This window comes from Microcaecilia unicolor, chromosome 3 (assembly GCF_901765095.1).
Source record: "Microcaecilia unicolor chromosome 3, aMicUni1.1, whole genome shotgun sequence".
In the NCBI taxonomy this organism is placed as follows: domain Eukaryota; kingdom Metazoa; phylum Chordata; class Amphibia; order Gymnophiona; family Siphonopidae; genus Microcaecilia; species Microcaecilia unicolor.
Genome location: NC_044033.1, coordinates 278,823,251 through 278,841,020, shown reverse-complemented (window position 1 = coordinate 278,841,020; position 17,770 = coordinate 278,823,251). Strand labels below are relative to the sequence as shown.

The following is a 17,770-nucleotide window of genomic DNA, read 5'->3' as shown; positions in this document are numbered from 1 at the left end:
ATGTTGGTGAGGTGCTGTGGCTGTGGGCTCGAGGGTCATCTGGGAAGGTAGTCCCATGGTTGGCCTCATTGGTGCCGGGGTTGGGTGTCTTGGCTTCCTGCGCTTCTCTGAACCCAATGGGGCCCTTTGTCTGCGGGGTGAGTAGGAGGCATTGGATGAAGAGGAGGAAGAAGATCTCTGGCGTTTCCTGCGCTCTGTGTGCCTGAGTGGGCTTCGGGTAGTGGAGGGAGCACTGCTTGCCTGTGCCCCTGATGTGCTGTGTCTGATGGATTGGTTATTGGTGTTGTCTCTGGTTTTGGTATGCTGGCCCTTTAAGGGGGTGGTGTCTTGAGTCAGTCAGTGCAGGGAGAGAAGCCTGAGGCTGGACATCTGTAACTGTGCAGTCTGTACTTTGCAGCATGAGCAGGAGGCTGTTTTGAGCTGTGCCAGACATTGGAGGAGGAATGCAAGCCCAGACAGAGGTAAGGAGCTCTCTGGTGCTGTGCAGGAAGCAGTTGTGGGGGCTGGTTTGGATGTCAGAGGCAGGCTCAGGTGCTGGGAGGGCGTTGATCTTGCTGTAGGCTGCAGTGAGCAAGGAGGAAGCTACTGTTTGTTTTTTTCTGTATTGCTGAAGTGCTGGGCTCCGTCCCCATGGGAGTTGGGGAGGGCGGCATAGCAGTCCCACTAGGAGTGGGGACAAGAAGCATGGCAGCGCCTAGCGAGGTGGAAGTGTGCTCATGGTCTGTGGAGAGAACCAGAGCTCTTTTACCTTTCTTCTTTTGTTTCTGTGGAAGCTGCTTCGTTTTTTTCAATCAGGAAGCCCTTTAGAGCATGGAGTCTGTGCTGGCGAGCCATTGGGGACATCTGGAGACACAGAGGGCAGGCAGCCATGAGGTGGGCTGTGCCTAAACAACGGACGCATACCTCCGTGTGCGTCTGTTGTGCTCATTTTCTTCTTGCAGCTTGGGCATTTTTTAAACGCAGGTTTCAAGGTGCTGGATATCTTTTGTGCAGGATCTGCCATGTTGTAGAGAGAGAGAGAGTAAGAAAATCCGACCATTTGCAGGGCAGATAAGGTAACCTGAGGCAAGACGCTCAAGCAGCAGGGACATATATAGTGCACACTGCACATGCTCAGAGGGAGCTACTCAAAAGGTTCCTTTTAGCTCTGGGAGAGCAGAATCCGTTTCTGGCTGTTCACCAATGTGTGGCTTGGCCATGGAGAACCAGAGCTCCCTCATCTCCCTACCTCTCTGACACAATCATATCCCCTTCCACCCACCCTTGCCTCAACCACTATTTCCCTTCTGTAATCGTACACATTTGGCAGGTGATCCCCTCCAGAGTCAGAGCAAACAGTGCTGCCTCTGCCACCACCTCCTCCTCCTCCTCTGCTGTTTTCCCTGTGAAGCTGCCCTCAGTCCCACTAGCACAGAAGGAAGAAATAGGTAAGAAGCACTGCTAGTTTTTACTTCTGCTGCTGCTGGGTGGGGGATACTGCGGAAAATTGTCTGTGACAGGAGGCAACTGGCTCTGGTTTACTCTCATCTCGTTGCCATCAGTTCTGACCCTTAGTGCACAAATTTGGTGATACACTTGTGCTTCTGTCACAGAGCTGCCAAACAATCCGGCTCTAGGAAGGAGAGCATTTGCCCAATTCTGGTTGAAAACTTACTTTGGCTCAGATATATGGAGGCAATTGTTATGTTAGGTATAGGGCTGGCTATGAGGAGATGTGTATTGTCTGTCAATCTATATTTTTAATATTTTGTACATTCTATATGGATATGTTGCATTTTGTTTTGACTTTGTATGTGATGTGTAATCTGCCTGTTTTAGGTGGAATAGAGTTAAGCTTACATCCTAAAGCAGTGTGGGATTTGTAGTCCGCCCATTGAAATCAGTGCTACAGGTTTAGGTTTCTATCAATTTGATACTATATAGGCACTTGCAGCAGTGGGAATTGAACCCAGTTCCCCAGAATCAAAGTCCACTGCACTAACCGTTAGGCCACTCCTCCACAGGTCTCAGACTACATCAGGGTCAGGCTATCAGGAATCCAGAAGTGGCTTAAGTCTCCCTTCTGGAACTGGGTAACTTGGAAGCTCTGCTGTCATTGTTGGAAACCCCTGCCTTAATGTAGAGTTTACAAATTTTCCAGTTTGAGGAGAGTTTTTACTCAGTACTGCTTTTTAACATACATCCCAATGCAGTGTGCTGTGTATGGTCTCTGATTTTACCCCATTAAGATCAGTTCTACAGGCCCTATAGGTGGCAGTTCTATAAGTGGGTGCTTCCTTTTAGGTGCTCTGATGCCACACAGTGAAAGCCTATTTGATAATGGCATCTGGGCACCCCAACTGTTACACAATACTAGAGTAACCCAACATCAGCATGCCTTACATTTAGGCGCTCGCAGTTATACTAACCGACCTAGCATAACTTTGGGTGCCTAATGCAGCAAGGATATGCATTAACACACAGTATTCAGTAAGTTCTGTATATAACTGAGGGCCCTGCCCATCACTGTTCCTTCTAAGCTGAGCGGGTGTCCTCCAACCACACTGCTGCCAGTGTTTTCAATAGCTAGGGTAGTTCCCAAACCTGGCCCTGGGCACCCCAGCCAGTCAGGTTTTCAGGATATCCACAATGAATATTCATGAGAGAGATTTCCATGTAGTGGAGACAGTGCATGCAAATTTCTCTCATAAATATTCATTATGGATATCCTAAAAACCTGACTGGCCGAGGTGCTTCCAGGCTACAAAAGCAAAATACTCTGCACAAACACCACAAGTAAACAAAACAAAACAGAGATAGTCCAGTGAAGAGATCTCAATTTAAGCCACAAACAAAGTTTATTGGAAAATGACCCGACTTGGCCAAGTTTTGGCCCTTATGCCTTTGTCAGGGGTCTGTGAACATACATAAAAACAATAAATGAATAATCATACATTGGATACTGAAAGCTAAAAAAAATAATCAAATAAGGTATGTAATATATAACCAAAACATCACCATTGCATTACCAAACACACAGTTCTTCATTGGCTTTACAAAACATAATACATTTTTTAGCTTTCAATGTCTGTTTTGAGATTATTTATTTATTTATTTATTGTTTTTATGTATGTACACAGACCCCTGACTAAGGTATAAGTTCCAAAACCTGGCCAAGTTGGGTCATTTCCAATAAACTTCGTTTATGACTGAAATTGAGAAGAACTCTTCCCTGGACTCGCTGCTTTGTTTTATTTGCTTGGGGAGCCTCCAGGGCCAGGTTCCTTAAGAACTTGTCTGTCCCACACTATTGAAGATGTGGTGTTGAAACAGCACCTCTGGTGGCAGTAATCAGTGGCGTTCCTAGGGGGGCGGACACCCGGGGTGGCGCCCCACCCCCCGGGTGCAGCGCCCCCCCCTGATGCAGCGAGGACCCCCCCCCCCAGCAAAAAGACACCCCCCCCCGCGAAAGAGCCCCCCCCCGGGTGCATGCCGCTGGGGGGGGGGGGGGTGCCGCAGCACGCGCTTGCTGCAAGTTTATTAACTTTGCTCGTTCGCTGCAGCTCCCTCTGCCCCGGAACAGGAAGTAACCTGTTCCGGGGCAGAGGGAGCTGCAGCGAACGAGAGAAGTTAGCGAACTCGCGCAGCAGGCGCGCGCTGCGGCACCCCCCAGCGGCATGCACCTGGGGTGGACCCCCACCGCCCCCCCCCCCCTTGGTACGCCACTGGCAGTAATATAGGTAGAGAGCTCCTGCACAGCTTAGAGGGAGCATTACTGCCCACATCCCACTGATGCTCTGCCCACTTGTGCATCCCCTTGAAATTTCACTTCTATAGAATAGCATTTAAGGTGCTTATGTGCCTAAGTGCTAATTATCTCTGCAGGTACCTGTGCATGTCTAGTTTTAGAATTCCCTTATTATTTATTTATTTACTGCATTTGTAGCCCACATTTTCCCACCGTATGGCAGGTTCAATGTGGGGTAATTTGGCAGCATTGATAATGTTTGTCAGCAGAAGCAGTTACAATTTAGGCAGTTCTTAAATTGAGGGACGTGGAGGGGCATAATCGAGCGCGAACGCCCATCTCCATGGGCGTCTATGTCCGAAAATGGGTATGTGAAGAAGCAGGACAGACCGTATTTTCGAAAAAATGGGCATCCATCTTTTGTTTCGAAAATACGGTTTGGACGGACCAAATGCCATGGATTTGGTCCTTTCTGAGCTGGGCGTTTTTTTTTTTTTTTTTTGCGATAATGGAAAATAAAAACGTCCAGCTCAGAAACGTCCTAATCCAAGCCACTTGGTCGTGGGAGGGACAAATGTACAACACTGCCATAGCTGTTAGGGGTGAAGGGGGCAACTACATGTGGGTATAGTGGGTTTCAGAGGCCTCCCATTTACCACCACAAGTGTTACAGGTGGGGGGGGGGGGGGGGGGGATGGGCCTGGATCTGCCTGCCTGAAGTGCACTGCAGTACCCACTAAAAGTGCTCCAGGGACAGGACTTGTTGCTGCTGTATAACCTTGGCACAGCAGTTGACACCTGAAGACTAATCTCGCTGAAAACGTCCTTTATTTGAATAAGCACCTTTACTCACAGTTAACTGCAGATCAGAGGTTGTGCCCCACTGGCAACGAGTCTCGCTGGTACTGAGATTAGCAGTAGGTCCGAGCTGGCAGAATGGTGTACAATGTCCTCTTTCAGCAACATTCAAGGTAAGAACTAAGTGCTATAACGTGGCTAACACATGAACAGGATCTAAAACTGGCTTACAAAAATGGCCACTACCTCATGGACTACCGGAAACAAAACAGGGCACACTCTGACCCAGTAAGCAGAGGGAAAAGCACCATGGGAGTAGAGCCTACCAACTACCAACATCGTGAGCATTTAACACAAGCTAGTGGAATCACGGAGCCCAATACCCTACACCCACCACAATGCATTGCTGATGTGACTCTGCACTACCCTTAACAGAAAAGGTGTCACACTCACCCAAGACCCACATCAGAACCAGGGAAAGGCTATCAGAGGATAGAACACATTCTGCTGTCATGGAGGTGGGTACGGAATTTGAGGCTGGCATACAGGCTGGGAAAAAAAGTTTGTAAATTGGGTTTTTTTTTTGGTGGGAGGGGGTTAGTGACCACTGGGGGAGTCAGGGCAGGTGATCCCCGATTCCCTCCAGTGGTCATCTGGTCAGTTGGGGCACTTTTTTGGGACTTGTTCGTGAAAAAAAAGGGTCCAAAAAAAGTGACCCAAAATCGCGGCGCCTTTTTTTCGATTATCAGCTAAAGACGCTCATCTCTCCTCGGCCGATAACCACACCCCAGTCCTGCCTTCACCACGCCTCTGACATGCCCCCGTCAACTTTATTCGATCCTGCGACGGAGTTCAGTTGAAGACGCCCAAAATCGGCTTTCGATTATACCGATTTGGGCGCCCGCGAGAGAAAGACGTCCATCTCCCGATTTAGGTCGGAATATGGGCGTTTTTCTCTTTCGATTATAAGGTGGATAGTGATTAAATGTTTGTATATCTGGTACATTTTTAACTTAAATTTCATTAAAGCTCTGGTATAGAATTTCTAAAGTATTTTGCCTATAGTACAGTTTGTGCATCCCTGCAGTAAAAGTACTAGAGGCCTGATAAAGGGAGCAGTTTTCTCTTTTGTTCATTTCTGTGTGAAAAACACCATGTATTTACAATTCATATCCGATTACTTTGTCAATAATATGGTGATTCCTCAGCATCCTGCCACAGATGGAGCATGTTCAAGCAGAGAAGCGCAGTTATTTGATATTGCTTTATTCTTTTTTTATTGTCCTTTTAAGATACAAGCACTGGGTGTTAGCTATAATTGATAAGGAAGAGAGATCAGATATCCATCCAATCCAAACTTGATATTCTCGCTGGCTAGAGGAGAGTGAATGAGTAAAAACCATTGCATTTGTAACCAGTTCTGAAGCACAGGTAAAACTATTTCCTGCTCCTAAGTGTGATCCTCAGTTCTTGAGTATCGATCAGCACTTTTCCAGCCAGGCAACAGGAACAGGGCTGATGTTAAACATACTAGTGCAGTGGCTCCCAAACCTGGTCCTGGAGGCACCCCAGCCATTCATGTTTTCAGGATACCCACAATGAATATTCAAGAGAAAGATTTGCATGCACTGCCTCCACTGCATACAAATCTATCTCATGAATATTTATTGTGGGTATCCTGAAAACCTGACTGGCTGGGGTGCCTCCAGGACCAGGTTTGGGAGCCACTGCACTAGGGCATAGGGAGGATAGCCCCAAATCTGAGCAGCAAATTATATCTCCTTTAGGTTCAGGTAGGCTTGGGTGCCCATGACAGTTACCCTGTTTGCACCCTCACCTGTAGACAATGCACAGTAGGGAACTTAATATCAAGAACGATTAGCATGGATGTACCCAGTGCCACTTCTTGAAGTGTCATCTGAAAGTAGACAAAGCTATGGGGCTGGATGGGATATATCCCAGAATACTGAGGGAGCTCACAGAAATCCCGAGGACCTCTTAAGGATTTATTTAATAGATCTTTAGAGAAGGGAGAGGTTCCACGGGATTGGAAACAAGCGGATGTGGTCCTTCTTCACAAAAGTGGGGGCAAGAAACAAGTGGGAAATTACAGGCCAGTAAGCCTCACATTGGTGGTAGGAAAAATAATTGCTGTGGAAGGAAAAGAAAGTTAACTTTCTAGTATCCAATGGGTTGCAGGATCCGAGGCAACATGGTTTCACCAAAGGAAAATCCTGCCAAATGAATCCAATTGATTTCTTTGACTGGGTGACCAAACAACTGGATGAAGGACATGCGCTATACAGGGGAGTATCTGGACTTCGCCAGTAAGGGGGTCCATAGCCGAGATGAGGGGGCACATTTTAGCCCCCCCCCCGGCGACCCCCCCTGCACCGCCATTGCCGCCAGAACCAACTCCGTGGCCCGCCCGACGGCCTTCTCGACCGCCGCCGACCCTCCGCCCGCTGTCGCCTACCTTTGCTGGTGGGGGACCCCAACCCCCACCAGCCGAAGCCGTCTTCCTTCATTGTTTCTTCTTTCTGAGTCTGACTCTGACGTCCTGCACGTACACAACGTGCAGGATGTCAGACCTGCATGTTGTGTATGTGCAGGACGTCAGAGTCAAACTCAGAAGAATCAAACAACGAAGGATGATGGCTTCAGCTGGCGGGGGGTTGGGGTCCCCCGCCAGCAAAGGTAGGTGACGGCAGGTTGGCGGCAGGAGGGGAGGTTGCGAGGGCCATCGGTAGGAAGTCCAGGGCCAAATCTATGGGGGCCCTGGCCCCCGTGGCCCCATTACAGATACGCCCCTGGCGCTATATCTTGGATTTCAGCAAAACCTTGATACAGGTCCTCACAGAAGACTCCTCTATAAGCTGAGAGGACTGAACTTAGGACCTAAAGTGATGAACTGAATTGGAAATATTGCAGGAAGACCTTAGCAAATTGGAAGACTGGGAATCCAAATAGCAGATGAAATTTAATGTGGACAAATGCAAGGTGATGCACATTGGAAAGAATAATCTGGATCATAGTTACCTGATGCTAGAATTTACCTTGGGGGTCAGCACTCAAGAAAAAGATCTAGGTGTCGTTGTAGATAATATGCTGAAATCTTCTGCTCAGGGTGCATCTGCGGCCAAAAAAGCAAACAGGATGCTAGGAATTATTAGGAAAGGGATGGTGAATAAGACTGAAAATACTATAATGCCTCTGTGTTGCTCCATGCGCTACTTCACCTTGAATATTGCATTCAGTTCTGGTTGCCATATCCCAAAAAAGATACAGCAGAATTAGAAAAGGTTCAAAGAAGAACTACCAAAATGATAAAGCTGATGGAACTCCTCTCATATGAGGGAAAGCTAAAGAGGTTAGGGCTCTTCAGCTTGGAAAAGAGACGGATGAGGGGAGATATGATTGAGGCCTCTAAAATCCTGAGTGGTGTAGAAGAGTGTAAAGAATAGGATACACTCAAGGAAGTTACATGGAAATACTTTAAAAAACAAATAGGAAATATTTTTTCTCTCAACAAATAGTTAAGCTCTGGAACTCTTTGCCAGAGGATGTAGTAACAGTGGTTAGTATATCTGGGTTTAAAAAAGGTTTGGACAGTTTCCTTGAGGAAAAGTGCATAGTCTGCTGTTGAGACAGACATGAGGAAGTAATTGCTTGCCCTGGGATTTGTAGCATGGACTGTTGCTGCGATTTGGGTTTCTGCCAGGTACTTGTGACCTGGTTTGGCCACTGTTTGGAAACAGGATACTGGACTAGATGGACCATTAGTCTGATCCAGTATGGCTACTCTTATGTTCTTATGAAACTGGTTGACCAACAGGCAGCAGAGGGTGTTGGTAAATGGAACTAATTCCAGTGGCGTACCTAGGGTACTTGACACCTGGGGCTGGTCATTTTTTAACACCCCCCTACAAAATCCAGTACTAGGCATACCGAGAATACAAAACACTCAGGACCTATAGAGCAATTCTAGCATACCATAAGCAGTCATTTCTACGAGTCACACAAGGAAAAGGAAAGCATCTTAAACACTACAGTGAGCACTAGAACATCAATTCACCTATTGTAAAACCAAACCAAACAGAATAGTACAGATCGTCGATCCTGCACAGTCAATGCCAACTGAAAGCCATGTCTTTTTCACAAACACAGATACATCCTAATCCACTATAGAATAAGTAATCTTAAACTTTCTATTTAGACAAAAATTAAACTAAACCCCCAAGGTGCCAGACTCTGCATACAATGCAACACCACAGAAACAGAAAATGTCCCCTAGTACTGTGCAAAATATAAAGACAGCAGATGTAAATTTGAAAAAACTAACAAGTACCAATCACCACTTTACAAATTAACAAATAGAAATAAAACAAATATAGAAATAAAATAATACATTTTATTGTACTTAATACATTTAGCTTTCAGAGGCCAAAACCTCCTTCCTCAGGTCAATACAGTATAGTGCTGTTACAGTATCCTATCCTATCCTGACCTGAGTAAGGGGGTTTTGTTCTCTGAAAGTTAGTCAAAATGTATTAAAATTAGTCCAATAAAAAGATTACCTTATTTCCATGTTCTATTATAAACATTTATTAACACAGCTACAATACTACTTTATCCTAAAGCAAAACAATAAAAATATATATTTTAATTACAATTTGTTGTCTCTGGTTTCTGCTTTCCTCATCTTCTTTTCACTGTCTTCCTTCCATCCAGCATCTGTCTTTGCTCTCTCTCTGCCATCCAGTATCTACCCTCTCTGCCGTCCCCTCCATCCAATGTCTGCCCTCTCTCCCTGCCCCTTCCATCAGCCCTCTCTCTCTCCCCCTTCCATCCACGGTCTGCCCTTTCTCTCTGCCCCTTGAATCCACCATTTGCCCTCCCTCTCCCATCCATCCAGGGTCTGTCCTCCCTCTCGCTCCCCCTTCCATCCAGGATTTGTCCCCTCTCTCTCTCTCTCTTTCCCCTCTTTTCGGCCCCCAGTTCCAGCCCCATTATCCCACCTGCCCCTAGTTCCAGCCCCATATCTCCCACCTGCCCCCTTTTCAGCCCCCAGTTTCAGCCCCACTATCCCACCAGTCCCAGTTTCAGCCCCAGCCCTTTTCTCCCATCAGTCCTGAGCTTCAGCCCCCAGCCACTTCTCCCTGTCCCCTTTTCAGTCCCCAGTTTCAACCCCAGCCCTTTTCTCCCACCAGTCCCAAGCTTCAGCCCCAGCTACTTCTCCCCCTTTTCAGCCCCCAGTTCCAGTATTAGCCCCCTTATCCCACCTACCCTCCTTTTCAGCCCCCAGTTCCAGTCCCCTTCATCCACATGCCTTGCATTAGGGCCTCCCCTTTTCAGCCCCAGACCAATTCTCCCACCTGCCCCAGTCATGGCCCCATTCTCCCTCATGCCCCTTCTCAGACCCCAGTTCCAGCTCCAGGGCCCCTTCTCCCATCTGAGCCCTCTCCCCACCCCACCCAGACCCAGTCCCCTTCTCCCATCTGAGCCTCCCCTTTCCCCGACCCAGTTCCCACCTGCCTACCAGCTCCATCGGACAGACGCACCCTTTTCTCCTGCCACCCGGCCGGCACCCAGCCTTTGAAACAAATCTGTGAAGCGCCTCGCGTCTGCCTCTGTGTAAAAGAAGCAAATCGCCTCATCGCGTCAGCCCTTCCCTCACTGTGTCCCGCCCTCTGATGTAACTTCCTATTTCCGTGAGGGCAGGACGCAGTGAGGAATGGCCGATGCGATGAGGCGATTTGCTTCTTTCACAGCAGAGCAGACGCGAGGCGCTTCACAGGTTTTTTTTAAAGGCTGGGTGCCGGCCGGGTGGCAGGAAAGAGGGTTGTCTGTCAATGGAGCTGGTAGGCAGGCAGATCTAGATTCAGACACGGTTATGGAACAGAAACGGTCCTCATATCCCTACTAGATGATCTTCACAGAAATCGAGACAGGGATTCACCTCAATGTTAGTACTGCTTGATTTCTCAGCAGCTTTTGACACTGTATCATGATATCATACTAGCACGACTGACAGCTACCGGTATCAATGGAACAGTGTGCTTGCTTGATTCAGATCCTATCAGACAGGCAACAATCCATAATGTTTGGCAGCAACTCATCGCCACCATGTGCACTGACTTGTGGGGTACCACAAGGATTGATACTGTCACCTATTCTGTTCAATATCTACCTCAAGCCACTAGCTGAGCTGATTTGGTCAATGCACACTAAGTTCTACATCTATGCAGATGATGTGCAGCTACTCATACCCACTGAACCTGACTTACCTACAGCCCTGAATAAACTGATTATCTGTCTAACATCAATTCAAGAATGGGCTAAACACAACAAACTTTGCCTGAACCCAAGTAATACTGAGCTTCTCTGGGTCCCTAACACAAGTGGATACATACCTCTTTTGAGAAGTACGAACTCCCCCCCTCAAATCACGAGTCGGGAGCCTTGGAATCAGCTAGATTTAACACTTACTCCGATTTCCCCCAAATCCAAAGCATCCTTCAAGAGCTGCTTCTACTATCTGCAACAGCACGCTGCCTCTCTCCTTACATCAAGAAGGTAAATCTAATCCCAGTTGTGCTTGCCATGATACATCAAAATGGATACGTAATTGCAGTCTACAGTGGTCTGACTACAAGGGCCTGCACCAGCTCCAATTAATTCATAATGCTACAGCAAGACTAATAGAAGGTTGCAAGCAATGTGACCACATCACACCATTTTTGCAAAAATTTCACTAGCTACCAGTACGATACAGGGCTAAATTTAAAACTCTGTCTGATCTTCAAGGCCCCTTAAAGGAAATGGCCCCGAATATCTGAGAATAGGATGATCTTCTACACACACCTCCAAGGACACTAAGGTACTCTCAAGGACTATCACTAACCCAACCCACTCCAAAAGACTTACATGATGTGATACCCACAAGCGAGCCTTATCTGGAGTAGCCCCCACACTCTGAAAATGCACTCCCTAAAAGCTGTGCTTAACACAAAACTATTCTCTACTTCAGGAAGCAGGTGAAAGCTTGGCTTTTCAACCAGGCTTTTAATGGAAGAAGTAACTAACTTGTTAGTCTCACTCACACGCCAAGGCGTAAGTGGTATATTAAAAGCAGGAAGCCGGCAAAGAAATCGGTTGGACCGCTAGATGACCGAGGGGTAAAAGGGGGTGATCAGGGAAGTCAAAGCCGTAGCGGAGAGATTAAATGAATTCTTTGCTTCGGTCTTCACCGAGGAAGATTTGGGTGGGATACCGGTGCCAGAAATGGTATTCGAAGCTGACGATTCGGAGAAACTTAATGGATTCTTTGTAAACCTGGAGGACGTAATGGGGCAGTTCTACAAACTGAAGACTAGCAAATTTCCTGGACTGGATGGTATTCATCCTAGGGTGCTGATAGAACTGAAAAATGAGCTTGTGGAGCTATTGTTAGTAATATGTAATTTATCCTTAAAATCGAGCGTGGTACTGGAAGATGGGAGGGTGGCCAATGTAACGCCGATTTTTAAAAAAGGTTCCAGAGGAGATTTGGGAAATTATAGACTGGTGAGTCTGACGTCGGTGCTGGGCAAAATGGTAGAAACTATTATTACAAGAGCTACGCGGTAACTGGGCGGTAACTCAATTTTGGCACGTATTGGGTGCGTAGACGCTTACGCAGCTTAGTAAAAGGGCCCCTGAGTAAATTCCTTCAAAAGGTGGTAAATAAATCCAAATAAATAAATAAACTGAGGTTTCCTGTGACTGTCATCTTTGCTGTGCTCTGATGCTATGGTAAATTCTAAAATAGTCCCTTAACCGCTAGCCTATGAAACTGTAATAGAGAATTTAAATGCCAAACAAACAAATAAACCGTATATTCCTTAAACTGCCTTTGCTAACTAAGCAGAGTAATTTAAAAATAGACACTGAGATTACCTCTTTAATTCTGTCTACCTTTACTCAAGTTTAAAAGCGATTTCCCAGACTTACCAGTGAAGTTCTGTCCTGCACTGGAAGAACTCTTGCAGGCTTTTTGCTTCTAAAGTACCTGTTTTTGCATCTACAGCAAGCTTCTCAAATTTTAAACCTTTCTTATTAATGCTTTGCAAACTTGCAAGCGCTTAAGCTGCTTCCTGTTTATTTTTTATTCTGGATTTTTTTCCTTTCTGAAAATGTGTTCTTTTAACCATGCTTGCTGTTTTGATATATCTGGTCTGGTCATCCATGCCTGATTAAACTCTTAAACTTTGCAGATGCTCCTTTTAGTGATAGGATTTTACTTGTGATGCAAGCAAGACAATCCTTGTGCAATAATATATCATTTATACCACTGAATAATTTTGTTTCTGTGGTTAAGTATGTGATCTGCAAGGCAGATATGTGCTAAATAACTGTAGGTCCTGTATGGTTAAATTGGAAAGCTTTTTTGCCATGGAATGAAAGTTACGCATTTATATGATCTTTCTCTTTTTGTGATTTTAGTCAAACCAAGGAAATGTCCCAGTCAGAAAATAAAGGGCTGGTAATTGGGATCCTGGCTGGGACTGCTGGGCTAAGCTTGGCCTTCGTGTTATACAACAAAGTCTGGAAACCTCGGACAACCATGTGTTTCCCCATTAAGCCAGCTGTAAGAAACTTGTTTCACGCAACACTTTCAGAACCCACAGCTACCAACAGGCAAGGGCCAGTGTTGCAAGGAGCACAGGTTCAGATGCTCCATAAGCTGGGCAGTTTGCTTGAAAGCATGGAAGAGCTCAAAGAAGAGGTGAAACTTCTTAAAGAAGCCATCCCTAAGATGAAGGAGCAGATTCTGAATGAGCTTCAGGGAAAGACAGATGCTCACAAGATCAGCCCTCTCCACAGATCAACAAAGAGGAAGCGAGTGGAGATAAAAATTCCAGCAGAGCACCCCAGCTCAGAGGAGGCAGAGAGTGAAGGCGGGTAAGTCATCAAACATATTTCACCTTAAACAGTTCTGCTCCATTAAATGTGCCACTTAATTATATCAGCAAGTAATAGTAGCCATTTCAAAATGAAATCTGTTAAAAACATATTCATTGAAGAAATTACATTATTCCTAACCCCCCATCCCGCCTTCCAGGTTTACATTAATGTCCTTTTGTAGAATCTGTCCTCTGGACTGTTCTTGTTACTACTACTACTTATCATTTCTATAGCGCTACTAGACGTATGCAGCGCTGTACACTTGAACATGAAGAGACACTCCCTGCTCGACAGAGCTTACAATCTAATTAGGACAGACAAACAGGACAAACAAGAGATAAGGGAATATTAAAGTGAGGATGATAAAATGAGGGTTAGGAGTTAAAGCAGCATCAAAAAGGTGGGTTTTTAGCTTAGATTTGAAGACGGCCAGAGATGGAGCTTGACGTACTGGCTCAGGAAGTCTATTCCAGGCATATGGTGCAGCAAGATAAAAGGAACGGACGTCTGGAGTTAGCGATGGAGGAGAAGGGTGCAGATAAGAGAGATTTACCCAGTGAACGGAGTTCCCGGGGAGGAGTGTAGGGAGAGATGATGAGTGGAGAGGTACTGAGCAGCTGCACAGTGAATGCACTTATAAGTCAATAAGAGGAGTTTGAACTGTATGTGGAAACGGATAGGGAGCAGTGAAGTGACTTGGGGAGAGGGCTAATATGAGCATAACCAACTCATTTCAGCTGAAATTGAACACCAAAAAAACTCATTGTGTTGTCATCTCATCTCCATTTACTGCTTATAAGCCTGCAACCCTAAACACCCCAGCTTATGCTCTCCCTATCTCAACTAGCCTTAAAATGTTAGGTGTCATTATCGATAGCCATCTTACCCTAGAAAATCAAGTAACAGCCGTTGTAAAGAAGATGTTTTATTCCCTGTGGAAACTTAAGCATATAAGACCCTACTTCCTGAGGGAAATATTCCGCCGTTTGACGCAGTCACTGGCACTAAGCCATGTGGACTATTGTAATGGATTATATGTGGGTTATAAGGTCCAGCTTCTGAAAAAACTGCAGACTACCAGAACACAGTGGCCAGATTGATATACAACAAACAAACTATGTTAGTGCTACACCTCTTCGCCTGAAACTGCATTGTACTCTAGTTCACAAGATAATCTACAGTGATGCTCCTGGTTATATGATTGGCCTCATTGATCTATCAGCAGGAATAGTATCAGCTCATCTCGGATATGAATCTTCACTATCCTACTTGCATTGGCCTTAAATATAAGGCGACCTACACGTCCAATTTCACCTATTTAAGTACGCAAATGTGGAATGCATTACGAAAAGCAGTGAAAACAATACATGACCATCTACAATTCAGGCAATCTTTGAAGACCTATCTTTTGTAAGGCCTACCCTGCTGTTTTGATTAGCAACTTCAACACTGCACTGATTTAAAAGACAATGTATTTCTTATATCTTTGCCATTATTGTTCCCATTTACCCCTACCTTCTCTTACCCTGATTCTATTTGTATTTGTTTAACATCGGCTGTATTGGAGCTCCCCAAATACGGTGACTTGTAGCCACATTGAACCTGCTAATGTGTGGGAAAATGGGGGTACGAATGCTGCAAATAAATAAATAAATAAATAATGACACTGGCGGATTATTAGTCGTGCAGCAGAATTTTGAACGATTGAAGAGGAGAGAGATGGCTAGTGGGAGACCTGTGAGAAGCAAGTTGCAATAGTCTAAGCGAGAGGTGATAAGAGTGTGGATGAGGGTTCTGGTAGTGTGCTCAGAAAGGAAAGGGTGAATTTTGGTGATATTATAGAGAAAAAAACAACAGGTTTTAGCAGTCTGCTGAATATGTGCAGAGAAGGAGAGGGAGGAATCGAAGATGACCCCAAGGTTACAAGCTGATAAGACAGGAAGGATGAGAGTGTTATCCACAGAAATAGAGAATGGAGGAAGAGGAGAGGCTGGTTTAGAGGGAAAGATAAGAAGCTCAGTCTTGGTCATGTTTAGTTTCAGATGGCGGTGAGACATCCAGGCAGCAATGTCAGACAGGCAGGCTGATACTTTGGCCTGGATTTCGGCTGAGATTTCTGGTGTGGAGAGGTAGATCTGGGAGTCATCAGCATAAAGATGATACTGAAAACCATGGGATGAGATCAGAGTACCAAGGGAAGAAGTATAGATGGAGAAAAGAAGAGGTCCCAGGACAGATCCCTGAGGTACACCAACTGACAGTGGGATAGAAGTAGAGGAGGATCCACTACACTAAAGGTACGCTGGGAGAGATATGAAGAAAACCAGGAAAGAACAGAGTCCTGAAATCCAAGTGAGGACAGCGTTGATTTAAGGGGAGGGGAGAGGAGTTTCAGTAGTCACTTTGAATATGATGTTTGGGAACTAGGGTAGAAGAATTAAGGGGAAAGAATTAGGTCAGTGCTCTTTTTTGAATAGTTTCTCTATATACTTACCTACACATGTCTTTTTATTTTAAGTTCCTCCTAAGGTGTAAGTTTGTGACAAGAATTTATTAGACTACCAACTGAACTGCAAGTCCACCTAGGCAGTTTACTATCTAAACAAGTACAAATAAGAACATTTGTGTTCATACAACTGCTACTTCCTCCTTTCTCCTTTTTCTTCCAGCCTATCAAACTAGGGCTTGGATCTGGTGCCCTGAATCTTCACTCACAACTACCTGAGGATTTTTCTCCTATGTAATAAACCCAGGCTTTCACTACTCATAGTCTGAAGCGGTAATCCTTAGGTGGGGAGCCATACATCCAATTTCTGGAATTCTGTGTCCCAGGCTTTAAATTCAGCCAGCAGGTGGATGGGAGAAATGTTGCTGGGAAGGAAGGACGAGAGAGTGTGGTAAGAATTAGAGGGGTGAGTTAGGGGCTGAGGGAAAAGATAAAACATGAATGGTGAGAGAGAAATTATGAAGAAAGATGGAACACTGGGAAGCTTTTCTTTTTTTTTTTAGGGGCATGAGACAGGAGAAAGATGTAGAGTTTGCAAGCAGTGGGAAAGAGACAGTGAACTGGGAAATGGGACAATGAGTTCACTTAAAGAAAAAGGAAAAATAACAAAAATACAAATGAAATTAGAATGAGAAGCTAAAGACCTGGTAAAGAATGTATGTATGTATGTATTTATGTATGTATTTATTTATTAAGACTTGCTATACCACCGTTTCTAGTCAGTAGTTCACGGCGGTTTACAATAGAAAGTAGTAACATAGAGCATGTAGAAAAAGAACTATATTGGTCGATAGGAAAGAAAGGACAACCACACATTCAGAAGAAAGAACAAAACAAGACAGTAATGCAGGGGAAGGAGAAAAGTGAAAAATAGAGCCAAAGATAGAATTTATCTGGGTATTGTTGCTGAATATCAGTGATATCCAAAAAACTTTTTGGCTGCCTGATATCTGGGTATTCACCACTGGTATCTGGGTATAGCCCAGTACTGAATACCTAGGTATAAATTTAACTGCTATGGTCAGCATTTGAAGTCACAGTTTACGGTGATGTTTAAATATAACAGATTCACATTTGGGGGCCCTTTTACAAAGTGGCGGTACCCACATCGCCACTTTGCCAAGTGCCAATCTGGCACTACTGCACCTCACCGTGCACCATTTCTGACGCTGAAAAAAAATACTATTTTAGCACTGGGGGTTTACCTGGTGGTAATTGGGCAGCCCCGTGCTTCCCAGTTACCACCAGGTTTGTGTGGAAGCCCTTACCACCTCCTAAATAGATGGTGGTAAGGGCTCCCCTAGGAATTGGCCGCAAGCAAGTATTCACCTTATCATACCCCCTTTTATTGGGCAGCGGTAAAAGGGGGCTTCAGTGCATGGCAAACCCACATGCTGACTCCATTTCAGGCCCCCTTTTATGCATTGTAATAGGGGCACTTAGAATTAAAAAAAAAAGCAGCCAAAGTGCCAGTACTTTTGCTGAGGCTTCCCTTTTACCTCAGAGGAGCTCAGCTCATTAGAATTTTTAATAGCTGTCCTGGTTGTTTTTCACCTCCACAATTTAGAAAGAAGTACCTCTTTTTTTTTTTTAATAAACTTTTATTAAAGTAATGCAAATAAACAAACTTTGCATACATTAGCATTATAAACAGAAAATTCCAACCCCCTCCCTCTCCCTACTAATACAGTGGCATGTACAGTATAGAGCATATCTCAGTGTCAAACCTAGTAAACAAGGGTGTTACCTCTCATGAAGTGGGGGTTCCATATCTTGTCTTCCATTGTTCATAT

The 17,770-nt window shown here is 45.1% G+C and overlaps 1 protein-coding gene across 4 annotated transcripts in view; it reads left to right on the top strand.

Annotated features, from left to right (window-relative positions):
* Positions 1-354: 354 nt before the first annotated feature.
* Positions 355-17,770, top strand: part of RMDN2 (regulator of microtubule dynamics 2) — a 166,390-nt gene continuing 148,974 nt past the window's right edge. For 2 of the 4 annotated variants that reach the window (XM_030198119.1, XM_030198116.1), the window contains exons 1-2: positions 619-873; positions 13,010-13,468. In XM_030198119.1, coding sequence (XP_030053979.1) covers positions 869-873; positions 13,010-13,468 — 464 coding nt within the window. In that variant the 5' untranslated portion in view covers positions 619-868. Of the gene's footprint in view, positions 462-618; positions 874-1,251; positions 1,428-13,009; positions 13,469-17,770 lie in introns of those variants that run through there. The other 2 variants (XM_030198117.1, XM_030198118.1) reach the window with 2 other exon arrangements.